At 43.7% G+C, this 22,649-nt stretch overlaps 1 protein-coding gene across 1 annotated transcript in view; it reads left to right on the forward strand.

Moving 5' to 3' along the window:
* The window catches only part of GPD1 (glycerol-3-phosphate dehydrogenase 1), an 86,294-nt gene extending 67,381 nt beyond the window's left edge, over positions 1-18,913 (forward strand). Inside the window, exons 6-8 of the mRNA XM_089687321.1 lie at positions 4,308-4,541; positions 11,937-12,043; positions 17,938-18,913. Coding sequence (XP_089543447.1) covers positions 4,308-4,541; positions 11,937-12,043; positions 17,938-18,034 — 438 coding nt within the window. The 3' untranslated portion in view covers positions 18,035-18,913. The remainder of the gene's footprint in view (positions 1-4,307; positions 4,542-11,936; positions 12,044-17,937) is intronic.
* The last annotated feature ends 3,736 nt before the right edge of the window (positions 18,914-22,649 follow it).

The raw sequence follows: 22,649 nt of genomic DNA on the forward strand, positions 1-22,649 counted from the left end.
CAGTTGAGCACTGCTTAGCTAAGCATTGACCCTTCTCCGTCTACATCAGTGGTTGTCAACTAATAAGCTAAAGGGGGCCTCAAATGCAACCCTTGACATCCACAAAAGGTGGCACATAATGTTCAGTATATGTAATGCTTGAGAGGACTGTCAGAAACTGCAGACCTACTAGAGCAGCGGTTCTCAACCTGGGGGTCGAACGACCATTTCACAGGGGTCGCCTAAGACCATCGGAAAACACATATTTCCGATGGTCTTAGGAACCGAGACACCGCTCCTCTGTCTCAGGCGATGTGTGGGCGGGATGATATGCTGCCCCTGTCACCTGGCCACACCTCCGGGATCACTCAACAGCTCCGCCTCCTCGCCGCTGATTGGCCACCGGAACTGTAGCTCAGGAGAGGCACACAGGCGGCCAATCACCGGCGAGGAGGTGGAGCTTGGAGAGGAGGAGCCGAGCGGCAGCGCGTAGATCAAAGAAGATCGAGGGAGCTGCCGGAGCAAGTGAAGAGGAGAGCGGCCAGAGAAGGAAGACAGCTGACAGGTAAGTGCAAATTTTGCTGCTGCAGCCAGGTATGCAGGCTGTAGATGGGAGAGGGAGAGAGCGAGCCCAGGCTGGAGCAGGGGTCAGCAAGGTAAGTATCATTGGTGTCAGTGGGAGGAATAGTGTCCCATCATTTGTGTCACTAATACCAACGATGGGGCACTATTTCTCCCACACATACACCAACGATGGGGCACTATTCCACCCACTGACACCAATGATGGGGCACTATTCCTCCCACTGACACCAACGATGGGGCACTATTCCTCCCACTGACACCAATGATGGGGCACTATTCCTCCCACTGACACCAATGATGGGGCACTATTCCTCCCACTGACACCAATGATGGGGCACTATTCCTCCCACTGACACCAATGATGGGGCACTATTCCTCCCACTGATACCAATGATGGGGCACTATTCCCCCCACTGACACCAACGATGGGGCACTATTCCTCCCCCCACTGACACCAACGATGGGGCACTATTCCACCTCCCACTGACACAAACGATGGGGCACTATTCCTCCCCCCACTGACACCAACGATGGGGCACTATTCCTCCCCCCACTGACACCAACGATGGGACACTATTCCTCCCCCACTGACACCAACAATGAGGCACTATTCCTCCCCCCACTGACACCAACGATGAGGCACTATTCCTCCCCCCACTGACACCAACGATGGGGCACTATTCCTCCCCCCACTGACACCAACGATGGGGCACTATTCCTCCCCCCACTGACACCAACGATGGGGCACTATTCCTCCCCCCACTGACACCAACGATGGGGCACTATTCCTCCCCCCACTGACACCAATGATGGGGCACTATTCCTCCCCCCACTGACACCAACGATGGGGCACTGTTCCTCCCCCCACTGACACCAAGAACGGGGCACTGTTCCTCCCCCCACCGACACCAATGATGTGACACTATTTCCCCCCCCACTGACACCAATGATGGGGCACTATTCCCCCCCCGACCCCAATGATGGGGCACTATTCCCCCCTCCACCACACTGACACCAATGATGGGGCACTATTCCTCCCACTGATACCAATGATGGGGCACTATTCCTCCCACTGATACCAATGATGGGGCACTATTCCTCCCGCTGACACCAATGATGGGGCACTATTCCTCCCACTGACACCAATGATGGGGTACTATTCCTCCCGCTGACACCAATGATGGGGCACTATTCCTCCCACTGATACCAATGATGGGGCACTATTCCTCCCACTGACACCAATGATGGGGCACTATTCCTCCCACTGACACCAATGATGGGACACTATTCCTCCCACTGACACCAATGATGGGACACTATTCCTCTCACTGACACCAATGATGGGGCACTATTCCTCCCACTGACACCAATGATGGGGCACTATTCCTCTCACTGACACCAATGATGGGGCACTATTCCTCCCACTGACACCAATGATGGGGCTCTATTCCTCCCACTGACACCAATGATGGGGCACTATTCCTCCCACTGACACCAATGATGGGGCACTATTCCTCCCACTGACACCAATGATGGGGCACTATTCCTCCCGCTGACACCAATGATGGGGCACTATTCCTCCCACTGACACCAATGATGGGGCACTATTCCTCCCACTGACACCAATGATGGGACACTATTCCTCCCACTGACACCAATGATGGGACACTATTCCTCTCACTGACACCAATGATGGGGCACTATTCCTCCCACTGACACCAATGATGGGGCACTATTCCTCTCACTGACACCAATGATGGGGCACTATTCCTCCCACTGACACCAATGATGGGGCACTATTCCTCCCACTGACACCAATGATGGGGCACTATTCCTTCCACTGACACCAATGATGGGGCACTATTCCTCCCACTGACACCAATGATGGGGCACTATTCCTCCCACTGACACCAACGATGGGGCACTATTCCTCCCACTGACACCAACGATGGGGCACTATTCCTCCCACTGATACCAACGATGGGGCACTATTCCTCCCACTGATACCAACGATGGGGCACTATTCCTCCCACTGATACCAACGATGGGGCACTATTCCTCCCACTGATACCAACGATGGGGCACTATTCCTCCCACTGATACCAACGATGGGGCACTATTCCTCCCACTGACACCAACGATGGGACACTATTCCTCCCACTGACACCAACGATGGGACACTATTCCTCCCACTGACACCAACGATGGGGCACTATTCCTCCCACTGATACCAACGATGGGGCACTATTCCTCCCACTGATACCAACGATGGGGCACTATTCCTCCCACTGATACCAACGATGGGGCACTATTCCTCCCACTGACACCAACGATGGGACACTATTCCTCCCACTGATACCAACGATGGGGCACTATTCCTCCCACTGATACCAATGATGGGACACTATTCCTCCCACTGACACCAATGATGGGACACTATTCATCCCACTGACACCAATGATGTGGCACTATTCCTCCCACTGCAAAATTACAGTTATGAAGTAGCAACGAAAATAATTTTATGGTTGGAGGTCACCACAACATGAGGAACTGTATTAAGGGGTCGCGGCATTAGAAAGGTTGAGAACCACTGTACTAGAGGAAATGATGATTTGAGACATGTAGCATGTGGACATGCTACATTTTTGGCTGGGGATATGCTGCAGAAGACAGTATGAAACTGGGAATATGTTATACGAAGCTATTCAGTGCTATTATCCTAGTCCAGGGGTAGGCAACCTGCAGCTCTCTAGCTGTTGGGGAACTACATTTCCCATGAGGCATTGAAACATTACAGAACTGACAGTTACAGCTATGACTTGCAGAGAGGCATGATGGAACTTGTAGTCCTGCAACAGCTGGAGAGCCGCAGGTTGCCTACCCCTGTCCTAGTCAGTGTTCCCACTACAGACTTCTGAGATCTGAGGGCTGCACATCATATACCAAAGGGCCAAGTGTGGCCCTCAGGCTGCAGGTTGGGCTCCAGGGGTCTACAAGCTCCTGCAGGATTACATCTCCCCTCCTTTAACAATTCATCAAACCATATAGCGCTGATATCCATAGGTAACCCTTGTAAAGGGAGGGTGCATGGCTTTATGGTGATACCATCCAAAATTCAGCAATGATCAGAAAACCAGAACACTGAGAAGGAGATTCTAAAGCAGGATTTACTGAAAGTGGTTTTAAAGCCTCAAGGTTTTTTTTTTTACCGTAATGCATTGTCTGCATTAAGGTAAAAATACCTACTGTGTCTAGGATCCCCCCTTATATTTATCTGAACCTGATTTCCATCCAGCACAGTGCACAAAATCACTAGGTACATAATCAAATCCTAGGACGAGCTGAGCAAAGCCCCGCTGTCTGTGTCTATGGATGTATGGCTGGGGATGTACTTGAAGGTGGGGGGGAGCCAGGAGCACCGACAGGGGACCTGAGGAAAGGAGGAGAATTGGGGCTGCTCTGTGCAAAACCATTGCACAGAGCAGGTAAGTATGACATGTTTGCTTTTTTTTTTTTTTTTTTTAAAACCCTGAATCCTTAAAAGTCCCAAAAAGAGGGCTACCATGCTCTCAAAACGTTGGTGTAACTTTATTTGCTTCAGAATCTACTTTCTGGTGTGCTGGCTCTCTTCACAGCTGCCTTTTATATATCTGTCTGAAGTTTAGCAATAGATCTGTGTCTAGTAGACATTATAAATAAAGAAAATAAATTAAAAGTAATGGAATTACTATCTTTCCATTTCAGAACATTGTCGCTGTGGGAGCTGGTTTCTGCGATGGTCTTGGATTTGGAGATAACACAAAGGCTGCCGTCATCAGGCTCGGATTGATGGAGATGATTGCCTTTGCCAAACTATTTTGTGCCCCACCGGTAACGTCTGCCACCTTCCTGGAGAGCTGCGGCGTTGCTGATCTCATCACAACATGTTATGGCGGCAGGAACAGAAAAATTGGTGAAGCCTTTGCACGCACTGGAAAGGTAGGAACATGGGAAATTATTTTTCCAGCATTGTCTTGCGGTAGACTGCTGTTTACACATTGTAAAATGTTTCTGGAGAAATGGACAACAGAACTGGTTTGCATATCAAAAGCTGACTAACTCCATCATCATAAATCCAAGAAAAGCAATCAAGCTGACGAGAGAATTAATTTTTTAGATTTCATTAATTGGTATCTTGGAAATTTTATAGATAAGTCACTGCTATGTTAATATTGATCAGTGATTTCAAATGAATAATTACTACTGTAGTAGGGAATAGACAAAAAAAGATACACACAGCATCTTTCCAAATACCTTTTCTGCTTATTCTAGGTTTCTTTTTATAACCATGCTTACTTGGAATACACATCAATATTAGGTTAATAATAGGTTTCAGTTCCCTACATCATCAGAATCAACATGCCCAAGTGTCCTAGGTGCCAGAAAGAAGTGTATTTTGGTAGATCCTATCAGGTAGGACATCTCCAAAGATGCCTACCCCTGTCCTTTGCTAAAAAAAATGTGGCATTGCCTTTGTGCTCCACCAACATTTGTAATTCCTAAAAATGAATAAAGTAAGCAGACTTTGTTACATATACATATCTTTCTGGAGAACCATTCATATAAGGGGTGCTTGGAGATTTATCTGGTGAGAGCCTACAGTTGGGAATCTACACATCATTAGATTGCCCAGCGTTCTGTGACCACCCACCTATACGGGGGTCAATACCTTCTGTTTTTTGGAGAGCCAATAATAATAAGGGAGCCAGGAGATTCATCCCATGAGAGCCTGCAGTTAGGAATCTACATATTACTTGATTAAATAGCGTATTTGACCACCCAATGGGGGGTCAACACCTTCTGGTGAGTGAGAAATTCATCTGTTACTCACACTTGGTGGAGAAAATTTTTTTGAATTATGTGATACCCTTATATGGGACTTCCATTCATCTACGTATAAAGAATCTTCACTATACCCTGTATTAGTTAACTATTCACATGGTGTTGGGAGAGCACTTTTCAAGTATATGATATTTATTGTATTGAGCAAGCGCCTATCTATTTATGGTTTGTTACATCAATATTACAATTGTAGTTGGGCTAGTTTCTTATCAGCGCCCTAGGAAAGTGAGTACGTGGCAGAAGAGTTAGTATAATGCCAAGGACATTGGTTGCAGTCGACTAAACATACAAAATGAAATACCAATATGTAGAGTTTAAAATTTCTTTCACACCAGCAGTAAAATTTAATCCTGCAGTTGCTATGGTAAATGGCCCTTTGTTGCTTTTACCACCATCTTAATAAATAAAGAACCCCCATAGAGTGTGTCCCTTAATCCTGGGGCCTATAAAGAGATGATTTATAAAAAAAAGGTGCAAAAAAAAAAAAGTAATATTTTCTGATGCTAAATATACACAGGCATGTTTGGTATTAATTTTTTTTTTTTTACACAATTAAAGCAATGGCATAGGAATCTAAAAGGCTGCAAGACGCTTCAACACTTTTCACAAGCTGTCTACACGCCATTAAATTGTGCTGTGTTGTTATAGTATAAAATGGTATAGACGAGTCCTTTCTGTGACACACACAGCAATACTACTACTAAAGGGATGGTGTACGTCAGATTTCAGCACTTTAGAGTACTGAGCACAATGAGAGCATTCCTGATTGGTTCTTATGGATTACTGAGCTTTACATATTACTCTTTGCGTTAATAATAAACTTGTTATTTTTGTTGAATTATCCACATCAAAAGTTCCTCTTCAGCAAGGCAATGCAAAGATTACAGTACAGCACTTGTTGGCAACCAATCAAAGGGCTATAGTTAGCACTCTTGAGGAGTATCTATGACAGGTCTAGCGGCTTGTATTAACCCCTGCAGCACTGCGAGATTACTGCTGTAGGGGTATTGGGGGGTGGGGACAGAAGATTTCTCCAAATATCACTCAAACCGTACTCTCCACTCCTCGCACGACCTCCTGCTCTCTAGCTCCCTTGTCTCCTCCTCCCATGCTCGTCTCCAGGACTTCTCCAGAGCTTCACCCATCCTCTGGAACTCTCTGCCCCAATTTATCAGACTATTGCCTACTCTGCTCACTTTTAGGTGATCTCTGAAAACCTATCTCTTCAGGGAAGCCTATCCTGCCTTTCGCTAATAATGAAATCTTCTATTCCTCCTACCAATTCATCCCCCACAGTTACTACCTTTTGTACCACTAGCCCCTCCCTCTTAGATTGTAAGCTCTTGTATTGAACTGTATCATTGCTGTATTGTCTCCCTTATATTGTAAAGCTCTGAGCAAACTGTTGGCGCAATATAAATCCTGTATAATAATAATAATGTCTCCCTTTATATTGTAAAGCTCTGAGCAAACTGTTGGCGCAATATAAATCCTGTATAATAATAATAATAATTTTAACTAAGAGAGCAGCCACGAGCACAAAGGACACTTCTCATTGAATGTAAGCATCGTCCCTTAATTAAAATAATCACTTGATTAAAAAAAAAATGTAACTAAACTTAGGCTTTAGATCTCAGTATACTTTAACTGATTTAACATCTGATTGGCTGCATTAGGTAGTTGCACTGTGTACACACCCTGTGCTCTCTGGAATACTGTACAGAATAAATCTATAAATCTCTCCACTGGTATTGGGTTAGAATTTTGCAATATGTTCCCTTCATCAGGCTTATTGGTGCTAATTTATTACGACATGCACTCTGTAATGCTGTCAGACGGCAACCGCAGGCAGTTCTTTGTATTGTTGTGAAATCATGACTCTTGTCTAGATATAGAGGGGAAAGTTTAAGCAATGTTCTGTTCACTTCTACTGTCTTTATCTCGGTTATATGGCTTCATTTGCTGTGGGAGGCCAGATGCCTGTACTGTTCAACTCAAGCACAGCAATGTGGACTCTAATGTGCCCTTTATATCGCCTTCTTGAAAATATCATATTTGTGCTCAGAAAAAAAATTCTGTTTTAGGGTGACACAGACAACAAAATCTGAATGCTGCAAGTGTTTATCTGTGTATTCTTGTTAGGGGGGGAGTGAGTTCTCCCAGAGGAACACAATAGAACAGTGGTGAATCCCTGCATCAACATTACTTGTGTTTATATATATTTTATATCTGTCCTTTTTTTTTTTATCATTCAACCTGTGAAAAAAAAAAGTTTAGCCGTATACCCAGTTTTATTCTAGCGACGGAGCTGCTTTAAAGTGATACTAAAGGTCCACTTTACAAAACAAACATATACTTACCTGCTTTGTGCAAAACCATTACACAGAGCAGGTAAGTATATGTTTGTTTTTTTGTTTTTTTTATTTTAAATCCTCCTCTGCACGGGTTTCCCTCCCCGGTGGTTCTGGCCCCTCCCCAATACTGAATGCCCCCAGAGCAAGCTGCTTGCTCTAGGGGCACTTGTGCGTCCTCGCTCCCGAGCCGCCTCTGTGTGTCTATGATACCAATATAGCATGCTTTGGCCCCTCCCCCTGCTCCCTCCTCACTTGCTGTGATTAACAGCAGCGGGGGCCATTGGCTGTCTCAGCCAATGAGGAGGGAGAGACCCTGGAGAGTCGAGGCTCCCGTGCACAGTGCTGGATTGAGATGAGGCTCAGGTAAGTAATGGGGGGGCTTGGGGGACCTGCACACAGAAGGTTTTTTACCCTAAGTTGACCTTTCATAACATGCTACACCCATATTCAGGGTGTAACATGTTATAAAAGCAAAGGCCCTCGCTCCCCATCAATCCCCTGCTTTGACAGCTAGCAGGAGATCTTCTCTCCAACCAACCCCCCCGCTAGCTGTCAAATTTTAAAAAATGCGGCCGTGCAGGGCTCCGCTTGCCTGCGTCACTCTGATTGAGAAACTCCAAGTCCCGACAGCCTTAGCAGTTGTCAGCTTGTAGGTCTCAATGAACTACCATTGTGCTGTGGAGAATTGTGGTGGTTCAATGAATCTTCCTGTTACCATATCTGCTTGCTCTTACATCCCTGCAGCAAATAATAAATGCACATTTTTTTACATGCAGAGAATGCATAAAGGTAAAAACAAACTATGAACTAATTTTGTACATCTGGTCTCACCCACTTCCCACTCTGCATAGCCAGTGAGGTTGATGCTAATGCTTCCTCTTGTAGCTTTCTAGCTTCCTGTGTCACCTTTCCTGATCACTGGGTGATGAAAGAGAACCATCTCATTGTCCACTCTGTCTTCTAATATTCCTCCTGTAAGCTGACTGAGCACCCCCAGCCCTCAATGCCGGAAAACCTGTTAAATTTACAACATTGTGCAGTATTATAGTACAAGCAAACAAAAAACAGATTCCTCCATCCACATAATCAAGGTGGATAGGATAATCCTCCCAGCTGAGACATTGTATTCTGACAGCTGAGATCCTCTGCTGTCAGACTACATGGCCCATTGGCTGCCAACAGTTAACTGTTATCTAGAGCTGGGGTTAGGGTCCTTTCACACGGGGCAGACCCATTTAGCAGATCCGCTTGCTTAGCGTTCAATCTCTCCGCTGAGCAAGTGGATGACAGCTCTCTTATGGAGTTATAAAAGTTACAAAGTCATGGAAATGTACATCTGGATGTAGATATCTTACATAGTTACATACTCACATAGTTTGGTTGAAAAAAAAACCCACACCAGAGTGCCTAGAGCCACTCTTTATACTCATAGATTGCAGGGAGGTTTGGGAGTTCCACATGTTTCTAGATACTACTTGGCGGCTCAGATTTCCCAGTTGTCTATGCTTCATGCCACGACAGATATCCCATTATGGGTACTCCTTGGAATTACCCAACTGTGCTCCGCTTTCCTTAACTACATTGCTTTGGCTCCTACCTAAGTTGAGCCCTCCGGATTTGAGCCCTATCATGCTTCATAGTTTACGAACCTGGGATTCTGTTAAATATTCGGGTAATTTGATATCATCGTTTCTACCTCTTTTGCCAATTACGCCTAATCCTTTATTTCCACCAGGCCTAGAATTTCCCCCTTCTTTCTCTTGGTGGACATCCCATGGCTTTGTTATTGTACATGATTTTCTGAGCGCTCGTACGTTTTCATCATGGGAGTCTCTTCGAGAATCACGGGGGGGTCCCGCTACGGGAATATTATCGGTATTTGCAATTGCGCCACTGGGTCCTGTCTCTCCGTCGTACCTCTACATGTCCTTACCGCAAAATGCCCTTTGAGCACGCTTGTCAGCATTCCCCAGGGTCCCCTGGTCTCATTTCTGTAATTTATGCCTCTCTTAACAGTAGGTCCTCCTCACCACCCCTGTCTTATGTCTCTCAATGGGAGCGAGATCTGGGTTTCTCGATTGCGGTGGAAGATTGGTGTAGGGCCTGGGGGATGGTGGTGAAATGTTCCTTCAATACCATCACTCTTGTGGCAGCCTACAAAGTTCTCCTGCAGTGTACTGTGTCCCGGCTCGGAATGCTCACTTTAATCCGATTGGTGGAAATAGGTGTTTCCGGAACTGTGGTCTACGTGGGGACGTCTTGCACATTTGGTGGTCGTGCCTGCAATTGATAGGCTTCTGGTCTAGGGTTTTTGATTTGCTGCAAACATTACTTCATATTACGGTCTGTAGGGATGCAAGGGTGTCCCTCCTGCATTGCCCAATTTTGGGTCTGTCTAGGTCTCAGCAGAAATTGGCATCCTACCTATTTATTTCGGCCAATCAATTAACAGATGTCTATCGTTCTTCATGATTCTTATCTGAGATTCCTTAAGGTTTGGGAACCTTGGATACGTTTATTCCCTGCCATCCCTGCCTCCTACTAATTATGGCCTCTTATAGTCATTGCCTGTGCTAGCCCTGGATCTGTGATTATTCTAGTCTTCTTTTCCTCCATGCTTTATTTCTGATTCTTTCTTTTTTTCTTATTTTTTTCTATGTTTTTATGTTTTCTTTTTCCTTCTTTCTAACTTTTTTTTTTCTTTTCCTTTTTCCGGTAATATGATGGATTGCTGCTACTATTGTTTGGTTCGGCTTTTTGCCATCCCTCCTTGATGTCAATGGACATTCTGTTATTTGGCTAATACAAGTCAGCAGGATATATCTGTTTGTGTTATTGTTCTGCTCTGCCCCTGCGTGGGTGTATTTTGAGCTTGTTGTATTCTTAAAACAAAACTTTCTCAATAAAAATATTGAAATAGAAAAAAAACCACAAGACCATCTAGTGCAACCAACAGCTTGCTTGTATTGTATGTTAACGCATACCTAAACCCAAGAGCAAAAATGTAATTTATTGCAGCTCGCCAGTCCTTAGATGTGGCTTCAGCATTAGTTTTGTTAAAGGAGAAGTACAGCCAAAGCTCTCTTGGCTGTACTTCTCCTATGGATTACAGGAGAGCAGTACGTTCTGCACTCCTATGACCCGTTTTCAGCTGACAGCCGGTCCAGGCTGGGGACCTGTGAAACCTCATTTTTCAAGCTGTCAGAGAGTGAATGTCTCAGAATGAGTGTCTGGGGCATATGCATTTGTGGAGTGTTTTTGATGCATTTTTGGTGCGTTTTCTGGTTGCATGTCTCCAATTATTTACCTGTGAAACATGGACATATAACTCAAAAAGCACACCAAAAACCTTACCTTGGTGCATTTTTTTATGCATTTTCCATTCATTTCAATCGGGAGGTGTGTTTTTAGTGCACTTTTTAAACATGCACCAAGAATGCAGCATGCGGGGCTTTCAAAAACGACATATAACTGCAGCAAACTGGTGTGAAGAGTTCCATAGGATTTAAAGGGATATCTTTTTCATGCATTTTTCCTCTGCTTTTTAAGCCCCAAAAGTGCACGTAAAACCAATCATAGTGAAAGGGCAGGGATTCTTCCCAATGACTACAAATGTAAGGAGCATCCTTCCCAGTAACTAAACCACTAAAGTACCATGAGTTATAGACAGAGTCATTATTATCAGGGGTTTGCTGAGACTGGAAAGTTATTTGTAGGGTTCCTCCATGTTAAAAAGGTTGAGAAAGTCTAGTCTGTGGTGTCCATTGGTAACGGAGTTTTGTTGTCCTTCTCCTATTCTGTACCGGGAGACTGAAAGGGAAAATTGTATTGGTTGTTGGGGAAGCATAGAGTGTCAGTTCTTCCCCCCAGTCTTGACAAATAAGGACTGTACTCGTTTTGGAAATGCTCAGCCGAGAGATGGAAATGATCCTTCCGTATATATTAATGTATCAAAAATAGGATAGAGAAAAAAAACAGATGAAGGCAGAACGTCAACTTGTAATGAGAGTTGTCTTTGCAGCTTCAGCATTTAGCCTTTTTTCTTCCTTCATTAAATTGAAATATTTTGTCTTCCGTCAGATGTTGTTGTACTCTGTGTACCGCTCACAGTCACTAACTAATGACATTTGTATTGCAGTCCATAGAGCAGCTAGAGAATGAGATGCTGAATGGACAGAAACTGCAGGGACCACAAACCTCAGCGGAGCTCAATCACATCCTCAAGAGTAAAAACATGGTGGAGAAGTGAGTATCCTGCTGATATAGAGGAGATTAATCCTGTCTTTGTTTACTGAGAATTGACTTCCTTTGCTTCTTTTTCCAGTCACGTTAAAGCAGACCTGTAATTTACTAGTGAAGTAAATAGCGTATAGATTCATCTGTGGAATGAAGGAGAGAAATCAGATTTCTGCCATCCACGATAAACAGCAAAGATGAAGAAAATTCTCCTGCCGGCTATCGTAATCCAACACCCAAGGCTGTCAGAATACCCAAAAAGTGAATGCATCTGATTGGTTGCAGTCACTGGCCAATACTTTTCCACCCGGCTCCTGACAAAAAAGTAATTTGAAGATTGATCAAAGGAGAGAAATCTAAAAAATTCCTCCATCCACACTAAACAGTGTGAATGAGGGAATCTTCCCTGCTGGCTATTGTGTGCCGAGACCCGAGGCTGTCCGAATACCTGAACAGTTACTGCAGCTAATTGGCCGCCAATTTTCTACCTGCCTCCTTCTGCAAAAGTCAATAGAAAAATTGAATTTTGCTGAGCCCAATGGTGCTGACAGGGCCACCCACAGCTCAAATTTCAGACAATTCAGCAGAAATTAGCTGAAATTCGAGCCACATTAGGAAGGCTTAAAGTGGTTCTAAAGGCAGAAGGTTTTTCACCTTAAAGCATTCTATGCATTAAGGTATAAAAAAAACCTGCATATAGTTCCCCTCCCTCAGCCCCCCCCCCCCCAAATACTTACCTGAGACCTTCCTGATGCAGTGATGTGCACAAGAGCAGCGGCTTTCTCATCTCTCTTCTCATTGGACAGAGAGGCAGGAATGGGAGCCATTGGCTTCTGCTGCTGTCAATCACAGCCAGTGAGGAGGGGAGGGGGTGCGAGCTGCTCTATGTGTGCTTTGTGTATGGACACACAGAGCTGGCTCGGAAGCAAGCATGGACAAGTGTCCCCATATCAAGCAGCTTGGAGGGCACTCGGCAGGGAGAGGAGCTAGGAACGCCGGCAGGGGACCTGAGAAGAGGAGGATCGGAGCTGCTCTGTGTAAAACCATTACACAGAGCAGGTAAGAATGATGTTTTTTATTTTTTTAAAAATAAAAATTGTGCCTTCACATTCACTTTAATGTATTTTGTCTATTTCCTTTTATTTATTTTAATTTAGAGACTATTGATATCCAATCGTTACAAATAAACTTCTGAAAGTTGCAAACCATTCTGGGCTTTCTAATATTTTCCACTGCAGAGGAAATATCAAAGTGATCCATGTTCACAGTGGATATGTCCCTTCGCTATTTTTGCCCATTCTGATATGTTGCTACTTAGATCCAGTCAAAGAAGAGGCTATTCACTGCATAGCAGTAAACTAGGTTTAAGAAAACGTAGAACAGCAGCCTCACATTTGCTGTCTACTGACTGCAAGTGATGGTAATTATGAAATATTGATATGGAAACCCAAGAAAAAAACAAAAAAAACATAAATCGATCATAACTGATCAAATGGTAAACACAAATCTGGATACCATGGGTTAATGCAGCTTTCACTTGATTGTTGCCCTTTAGCCTGGGTTCACACTGATGCGGTGCAGAATTCGCAGCTTTTTCTCTGCGAATTCTGCACCGCATCACAATCACACCCTGTTCAGGCGAACCGCTGCGGGTGTGTATGTTAACAACATCCCGAAATCAGTGCAATGTGCAGAATCAGATCACATAGGTGTGAATACCCATGCGATCCTATTCTAGTGCGGACACAAAGAAAGGGTCCTGCACCTTTTTGGTGTGGGTGTGGTGCGATTAGAGCCATACAAAATGTATGGATCACATCGCACCGCACACAATTCGCATGTGATCCGCACAGGAATACGGTGCGGTTCCTGTGCGAATCAAGTGCGATGTACCACACGGCACATATGTGAACCCAGGCTTAGAAGACTGCTTTATTAAATGAGCCAGGTTGTGTACCTTTTATTGAAAATCAGTTTCTTTCGAGTACATCTATAAAAAGTCGGCTGTAGATCAGCAGCTTAATGTATTAATAAGAACTATTGAATGTGCAGACTTTCTGAAATAGAGCACACACAGAATGAAAAGTAAAAGCAGCAGCTGTCAGTCACCATCTCCCCTATGGTTACCACATCAATAACTGGCACAGCAGGCTCTTGTTTTCCTCTCGGGGATGTGGAGAGCTCTGCCGGCTGGTAATAAATTTGGTGACAGCGGGTAGTAGGATTCATATCTTCCACAGACAATTCCTAAGGTTGCAATGGGTGTTAATTTGCTGCTGGGATTCTATCAATGTGACTGTCAGTGTATCATTGCTAGTTCTGCACTGTAGACTGTTCCTGTCATTGGATGTCTCCTTACCAGTGTAGACCTATTAACACGGATGAATCTAAATAGAAAATCTAATGATGTGTCATGATTAATTCAAAGCTGACATAAGCAGCCTTTACAGAGCATGTATCCATGCTCTTGTCACATGGGAGTCTCTGAGCATTGTGTTTTCCCAGCTGGGAAACAGAGTTCTGGAACAGCCAGAATAAGTGGGATTTTCCATCAGGTACTGTATTGCTGGCTTGTAGTCTAAAGCTGACTACATGTAAAGGTTTCTCATGTTCAGCCCAGCGAACTGAAGATGTCTACTGATTCCTCCATCTACAAAGAGTGGCAGTGGAGGAATATTCCCTGCTGGATATTGTATGCCTATAGCTGGCATATGCAACTCTCAGAATACCCAAATAGTGACTGCAGCTGACCGTCATACCAGGGGCGGACTGACCATTTGGAAACTCAGGCATTGCCCGAAGGGCCCAGGGTCAGTAGGGGGCCCCATGAGATGACCCTGGTACCTTTTTCGTAGGCTTGGATGCAGTCACTGTTTGGCCAACTTTTTTCCACCTGGATCCTTCAATTTCTCAATTGAACTTTGTTGAGCTGAGTGGTGTCTGCAGGGCCACCCATTGACTGAAATTCCTGTGAATCAAGGTGTGTATGGCCAGCTTTAGACCTCGATAATAATTATGTATGTTACCAGTTAGGAAATGATTGTGGTGGCTACTTCAAATAACTTGAAGAGACTATTAAAGAGATTATTGTGTTTTTTTTCCTTTCTTGTGCAATAATTTTATTGAAAAGTAACAGAATAGTAATACAAGAAGCACCTTATCCACCCACACAGGGGCTATGACTGGAGCCATCAGATGGAACAAATATACATAAGATGACTTTTTTTTCCCCTTTCAATGCCATGTATGCTACATGGTCAAAAGGTTGTGAACAGTTGACCGTCATCCAGGGGCGGACTGACCATTTGGAAACTCGGGCACTGCCCGAGGGCCCGGGGTCAGTAGGGGGCCCCATGAGATGCTCCTGGTACCTTTTTCATAGGCTTTTTTGAGTTTGGGCAAGGACACAGGGGCCCCATGATCCCCTATTGCCCGGGGGCCCCATGAGTTGTCAGTCCGCCCCTGCGTCATACATATGTATATGGCTAAAAGCAGCTGGATGCCTCAGTGTTTCCAGTGAAGGATACAATGTACAGAGACATTTTGGACACTTATGTGATTCCAACCTGAAAACAGTATGGAGAAGGCTCTTTTCTACTCCAGTATGACCATTCCCCCATGCAGAAAGCTAGGTCCATAAAGACATGGTTTGATGAGTTTGGTATCAAGTCGCCTGCAAAGAGTCCTGACCTTAATGAAGTACCTTTGGAATAAATTAGAAAGCCCATTGTGAATCAGCTACTCTTGTCCAAACCCAATATCTGACCTCACTAATGCTTTTCTGGCTAAATGGGCACACATTTTCGTAAGTACACTCCATAGTCATGTGGAAAGCCTTCCTAGAAGAGTGGAGGTTGGTATAGCTACAAAAGGGGGATGGGTACAACTACATTTGTCCATAGTTTTGGAATGGGATGTCCAACACATGATCAAATATTCACAAGCTTTTGGCCATATAGCATAGTGTATGTGATGCAGGCGAGATCAAACAGGTAGGTGGGGCATATGTTGTCCTTGTTTTTACCCCCTTACCTGGAGTCACAATGTAAATGGCAGAAAAGCTGAGTGTAAATAGTGAAATATTTCTATTCCAATCATTTTTATTGTTTTTTTTCTAAAAAGCTTAAAAGCAGTAAATAATTTACAAAATGAGTTTATAATAAAGTACAAACAGCTTCCTGCCCCGCTTCAGAGTCCTGAGAGGCAGGAAGGTTTGCCCTATCACGTGACCTCTGTGATTGTCTGTCACAATGGTCACATGATTGGAAGTCAACTCTGGATCATTACTAAAGACCAAGAGCTGTCTTTGACAGATCTGTCACTGCACTTAGTATGTGCAGTGAGTGTGCTCTGCCACCCATGGTTGCATATATGCAACTTTTGGGCATTAAAGGATAAGTTCACCTTTTATAACATGTTACATGTTACGCCCATATTCAGGGTTTACCGTGTTATGAAAATATCGACCCCCACTCCCCGCCGATCCCCCGCATTGACAGCTAGCAGGGTTCTTCTCCCCCCTGCTAGCTGTCAAATTAAAAAAAAACCTGGCCATGCAGGGCTCCGTCCTCCTCTGTGAATGAGAAACCACAACCACAAATCCCAGCAGCCGCTAAGGCTTGTAGTTAGCAATGAACTACCAAGGCACTTTGGAGCATCATGGTAGTTCATTGAATCTTCCTGTCAGTATATCTGCTTGTCCGTACATCCCGTACGGGCAAGCAGATATACTGACAGATCTGCAGGAGACCTGCATTGCACCAGCAATGTGCTGATCGCTGGGGCAATGCATTACAGGCTCCTGAAGCAAAAAATAATAAATGCACATTATTTTACTTGCAAAAAAATTTGCGTTTATTTTTTTTATCAGAAGGTGAACTTATCCTTTAAAGCCCACTTTCTTTGCTGCTGCACATATGCGTTACATGGGTGGCACCAGGTTAAGGACTAATGTGTAAGGAAGCCGAGTGTAGGTGTCTCAGATAGAGTGGTAAGGCTGAAACCTTGTGGTATGAGTTGTGTAGTATAGGGAGGATATTATGAGAGAGGTAGAGTATAAGAGGTAAAAGGTTGGTGTAGGAGCTCCACTCCAACCATTATCTGCAGATAGTCATATGGTAATGAATGACGGGACAATTGGAGGACTGGGGTTTAGCATTAGAGGGCAAGAGTAAGTGAGGGAGGAAAAGAGGGCAAGAGGTGGAAAAAGGAGTAAGAGGGAGAGAGGAGTGGAAGGGGGATTTAGGAAAAAAGGAAAAGAGGAAAAGAAAGCAGTGGGTGGGAAATGGTGGGGTAGAAATAAGGACCAAGTGCATAAGAGACTTTAGATTGATAAGAAGGTTTAATGAAATAAGGGCAGAAAGTGCAAGACCCAGGGCTCCCTAATTTTCTGACATTTCGGTAGGTTATCTTGTTGAATAGTAGTCAGTTTTTCATAAAGCATGCAAAGGTACAATCATGATTTAAAGACTTCTGTGGCGAGGGTCAGTGATTCATGGCTTTAGTCAAGGTCTGATGCAGAAATCTGCCAGCCGTCTATGACCAACTTGATGGTAGCCCATAGATGGACCTATTTTTTTTTTTTTTTTAGTTAACCAGCATGTTGAATGAAAAAAACACTGACCTGCTACTCCCATTCACATATTTGGTAGGTCAACTTCTGTACAACCTTCCTTCCCATACATGGATTGAAATTTGGCTGGCCAAATTTCAATATATGTATTGATCGGCTTTAGAGGTTATATTTATAAGGCTGCTTTCTGTCACTGACTGTCTCAAACAGCTAATGGGTTTTGAAGGTACAATTTCCATTTTAAACCTGTCTGGTCCTCAAGTCTAACTATCCAGTATTACTGACCAGCCCCATGGCCATGCTGACAATACTCCTTCATTGTCTTTTGCAGATTTCCTCTCTTCACTGCTGTATATCTGATCTGCTATGAAGGAAAACCTGTAACAGAGTTTATTACATGCCTCCAGAATCACCCTGAGCACATGTAAGCTGGTCCAGTGAACTCTGACCTTCATCCTCTTCACCTCCTGCGCCTTTCAGCAAAAAAAAAGAAGAAACTCAAGTTGTTGGACATATGTTTGGATACACGTGTCTGTGGATGTAGCTATACGCTCTATGCAGACATCTAGAGAAACAAGAACATACACTGTGACTGTAAAGATCCCACTGGCTGGATTTATAGAGATTAGTTGTATTCGGTGCTAATGCCCAGGGTTTACCAGGTTGAACTGTTTCTGGGGGTGATTTAGATATTTTAAAGTATTTGCCTGAAGGGAATTTTTTACCTTGTTTTAAAAAAGATTATATATCATTCATGGTTCCCATTTTAGTTCCTGGTCATTCCAATTCACCAGATATAAAACCACAATAAAATTCTAACATCCTATTGGCATAGGCAGCTCTGCTAGGAAGATGGGGGAAAAAAACAACTAAAAGTATGTGAGATGGAAACTTTGATTATCGTCATGCCTGAATTAATGCAGGCCACCTTATTTTAACATTCTAGTTCCTCTGTTTGTCCTGGAATACCACCGTCTTCAGTCAGGTATAAAATTCAGCCATTTACCAATTTCTTCTATAATATTAAAACTCTGCTGGGCTCATTAATAAAACGTACTAGTGCAGAGGAAGTGGACGCATGACCCATAATAATCAGATTCCAGCTGTCATTTTCCATGGTAAGCTGCTATGAAAAGCTTGATTGTCTTTATTCTTTGCCTCAGGTTTTGTAAATGACACCCAGTGCATTGTTCCTGCTTAATGTATTGTCTTAATGTCCTAAACCCATCCAGGATGTTCACTGTGCATGAATAGAAAGATGTTTGATTAAAATGAACACTTGTAAATAAAACCTCCTGTGTACATTTCATGTTATCATTTTTCATTGATTTATTAACGTTCAGCAGCAGTATCTTTAGCAGTCCTGTGCACAACGAGGATGTCGGCAGACATCACAGTGGTGGTCAGCTTCCCGAATATAGGGGGGCTTCAACTGCAGCTCCAGGGATCACCGAGTGGCTGCAAATAATATTCAGTGTATATAAACTCGCCCTCTCCTAACACGTTTTAGAATGGGTGTACCACCATGTGTCCATTCTCTGCCACCATTGGACGGCTGTCTATAGTTCGTATGGAGTGTGCACTGCACATGCATGGCCAATTGTTTGCTTTCTAGCAGATAAATGGCAGTTGCACATGCAGTTTGGTTCTGTGTTAGCTTTGAGCAGATGGGGTGGAGAGTGCACAGGTTGGAGCACAGTATGACAGTACTGGCTGTTAACGAAGACATGAAGCTGCGGCCCACTGGCTGCTAGTCACAGATTTGCATGGCGTGAGGAGGTGCCACCCATTCCACTACTGTGTCTGGGTGGCTGTCCCTCCTGCCCATCTCTTGTCCCTGCACTGCATTAGTTAAGGGAACCCTACCCATACATTCTATGCACATATGGAATTGGCCTGAAAGCCACACCATCTCTTTGGATCTAGAGCAGGATTTCTCAACCAGGGTTCCTCCTGCAGTTGCTAGGGGTTCCCACTAACATCACTGATATTGTTATCTATCTATAAAGGGGTAATTCTTTCCAATGATCACAAGTGTAAGTACCATTCTTCCCACTTACCATCTCACTAATGTATCATGATTTGTAGATAAAGTCATTTTTAGCAGGGGTTCCCTGAGACCAGTGGTGTATTTAGGCTTTGTGCTGCCCTAGGCAACGCAAAAATTGGACGCCCCCCCTTCATGGAGAGAGCCTGACATTGACCAACAACCCCCCCGAGAGAGTCTTTCGCTAACACACATCATGGAAAGAGAGAAAGATACATACCTTCACAGCTCTGGGCACCCCCAGGAACGAGAGTCAGGCTCTGCATACACCATCAAGCGGCCCACGGCCTCTCTCAGATCCCACCTGGTCCCCATGCCACAAGTGTCTCTTCTTCCGGGGGCGGTGCTGCCCCCCTGAAAAATGCCGCCCCAGGCAAATGCCTTATTTTATACTATATACAGTTGCAAGAAAAAGTATGTGAACCCCTTGGGATTACGTGGAGTTTTGCATGAATTGGGCATAAAATGTGCTCTGAACGTCATCTAAGTCACAACAATAGAAGAACACAGTCTGCTGAACATAATACTACACAAACATTAGATGCTGCCATGGTTTAATTGCACATAACATGTAAACATTCACAGTGCAGGGAGGAAAAAGTATGTGAGGCCCTAGCTTAATGACTTCTCCCAGAGCTAATTGGAGCCAGGAGTGAGCCAACCTTGACTCCAATCAGTGTGATGATATTGGATGTGTTGCTGACAGCTGTCCTGCCCTTAAAAAACACACACCTGTTTTGGGTTTACTGGTTTCAAGAAGCACTGTCTGATGTGAACCATGCCTCGCAGAAAAGAGCTCTCAGAAAATCTACGATCAAGAATTGTTGACTTGCATGAAGCTGGAAAGGGTTACAAAAGTATCTCCAAAAGCCTTGATGTTTATGTGTCCACGGTAAGACAGACTGTCTACAAATGGAGAAAGTTTCGCACTGTTGCTACTCTCCCTAGGCGTGGTCTTCCTGTAAAAATGACTGCAAGACAACAGCGCAGAATGCTGCATGAGGTAAAGAAGAATCCCAGAGTGTCAGCTAAAGACCTACAGAAATCTCTGGCACATGCTAACATTTTTGTTGACAGATCTACAATAAGGAAAACATTAAACAAGAATGGAGTACATGGGAGGACACGGAGGAAGCCATTGCTGTCCATAAAGAATATTGCAGCATGTTTGAAGTTTGCAAAAGAGCACCTGGATGTTCCACAGCACTACTGGCAAAATATACTGTGGACAGATGAAACCAAGATTGAGTTGTTTGGGAAGAACACACAACACTGTGTGTGGAGAAAAAAAGGCACAGCACACCAACATCAAAACCTCATCCCCACTGTAAAACATGGCGGAGGAAGCATCATGGTTTGGGGCTGCTTTGCTGCCTCAGGGCCTGGACGGATTGTTGTCATTGATGGGAAAATGAATTCCAGAGTTTATCAAGACATTTTGCAGGAAAATGTACAACCATCTGTCCACCAACTGAAGCTCCGCAGAGGATGGGTGATACAACAGGACAATGACCCAAAGCATACAAGTAATTCAACTAAACAATGGCTGCAACAGCACAGAATACGCCTTCTGGAGTGGCCCAGTCAGAGTCCTGACCTCAACCCGATTGAAATGCTGTGGCATGACCTTAAGAGAGTGATTCACACCAGACATCCCAAGAATATTGCTACACTGAAACAGTTTTGTGAAGAGGAGAGGTCCAAAATTACTCCAGATCGTTGTGCAGGTCTGATCTGCAACTACAGGAAACGTTTGGTTGAGGTTATTGCTGCCAAAGGAGGGTCAACCAGTTATTAAGTCCAAAGGTTCACATACTTTTTCCTCCCTGCACTGTGAATGTTTACGTGTTATGTGCAATTAAACCATGGCAACATCTAATGTTTGTGTAGTATTATGTTCAACAGACTGTGTTCTTCTATTGTTGTGACTTAGATGACGTTCAGAGCACATTTTATGCCCAATTCATGCAAAACTCCACGTAATCCCAAGGAGTTCACATACGTTTTCTTGCAACTGTATAACCTTTTTGTGATATATTACAATAAATAAAATAAACTAAATTAAAACATAAAGTGTTCAAATAAAAATCACAAAAGGTACATTGTTTGGTGGAACTTGCCTAGAGCCATGTCTGGAGCTGAAATGTCTATGTTTTAAATGTAAGTGATTATTAAATCTATCCCTATGCTTTGAATATCAGTCCTGAGACCATTCTTATCTTTCTGAGGACCTTGGAAAAATGCCATTGAAGAGAGTATGGAGAATTTCTGATCCATAGTATTGTTAAAGCTTTTCAATACTCACAGAGGGTAATAGTATTTAGTACTATTGTGTGCTGGTTGATGGTGTGCATAGAGTTGTAGTGACCACTGAGTGTTCACAGTTGATTTGTGTGATTATGCGCACTATAAGAAAGGATTTTTTGATTTGAATAATTTATTCATTTATTATATAAATATATATATAATTTTTGCACTATATTGAGAGTTGCACTGGGTGATTACTTTAGTTTACTATGGTAATGCACTAGATTTTGTATGTTTTTATTTTGAGGTTCTTACTGGATGAAATAGAAGTCAATCCTTTTATTTGATGAAAAAGTTTGAAAATTTGGGACTTTTTTGGACATTGTTTGGACTTTTTTTGGACATTTGTTTTGGACACTTTTGGTTTTTTGGACTTTTGTGATTTTTATTTGAACACTTTGTTTTAATTTAGTTTATTTTATTTATTGTAATATATCACAAAAAGGTTATATATAGTATTGCACTTTCTATGGAGGAAGTATGACTTTTTGAGGGGTGTAAAGGAGGAGGGTATATATTTATTCGGTTAAATGCCTTATTTGCCTTGTGGCAAATTTGCCCCTGCCTGAGACCCAAAAAGTTATTTCAAGGTTTCCTCTGTGTTCAAAAGGTTGGGAAAGGCTGACCCTTCCCTAAAACCCCTCAAAGCTTTGATCAAGTGTTTTTCTGCAAAGTAAGCTATACAGTAG

The sequence above is a fragment of the Staurois parvus genome, unplaced genomic scaffold (genome assembly GCF_062004578.1).
Source record: "Staurois parvus isolate SC_StPar_1 unplaced genomic scaffold, SC_StPar_1.0 ptg000422l, whole genome shotgun sequence".
Taxonomy (NCBI): domain Eukaryota; kingdom Metazoa; phylum Chordata; class Amphibia; order Anura; family Ranidae; genus Staurois; species Staurois parvus.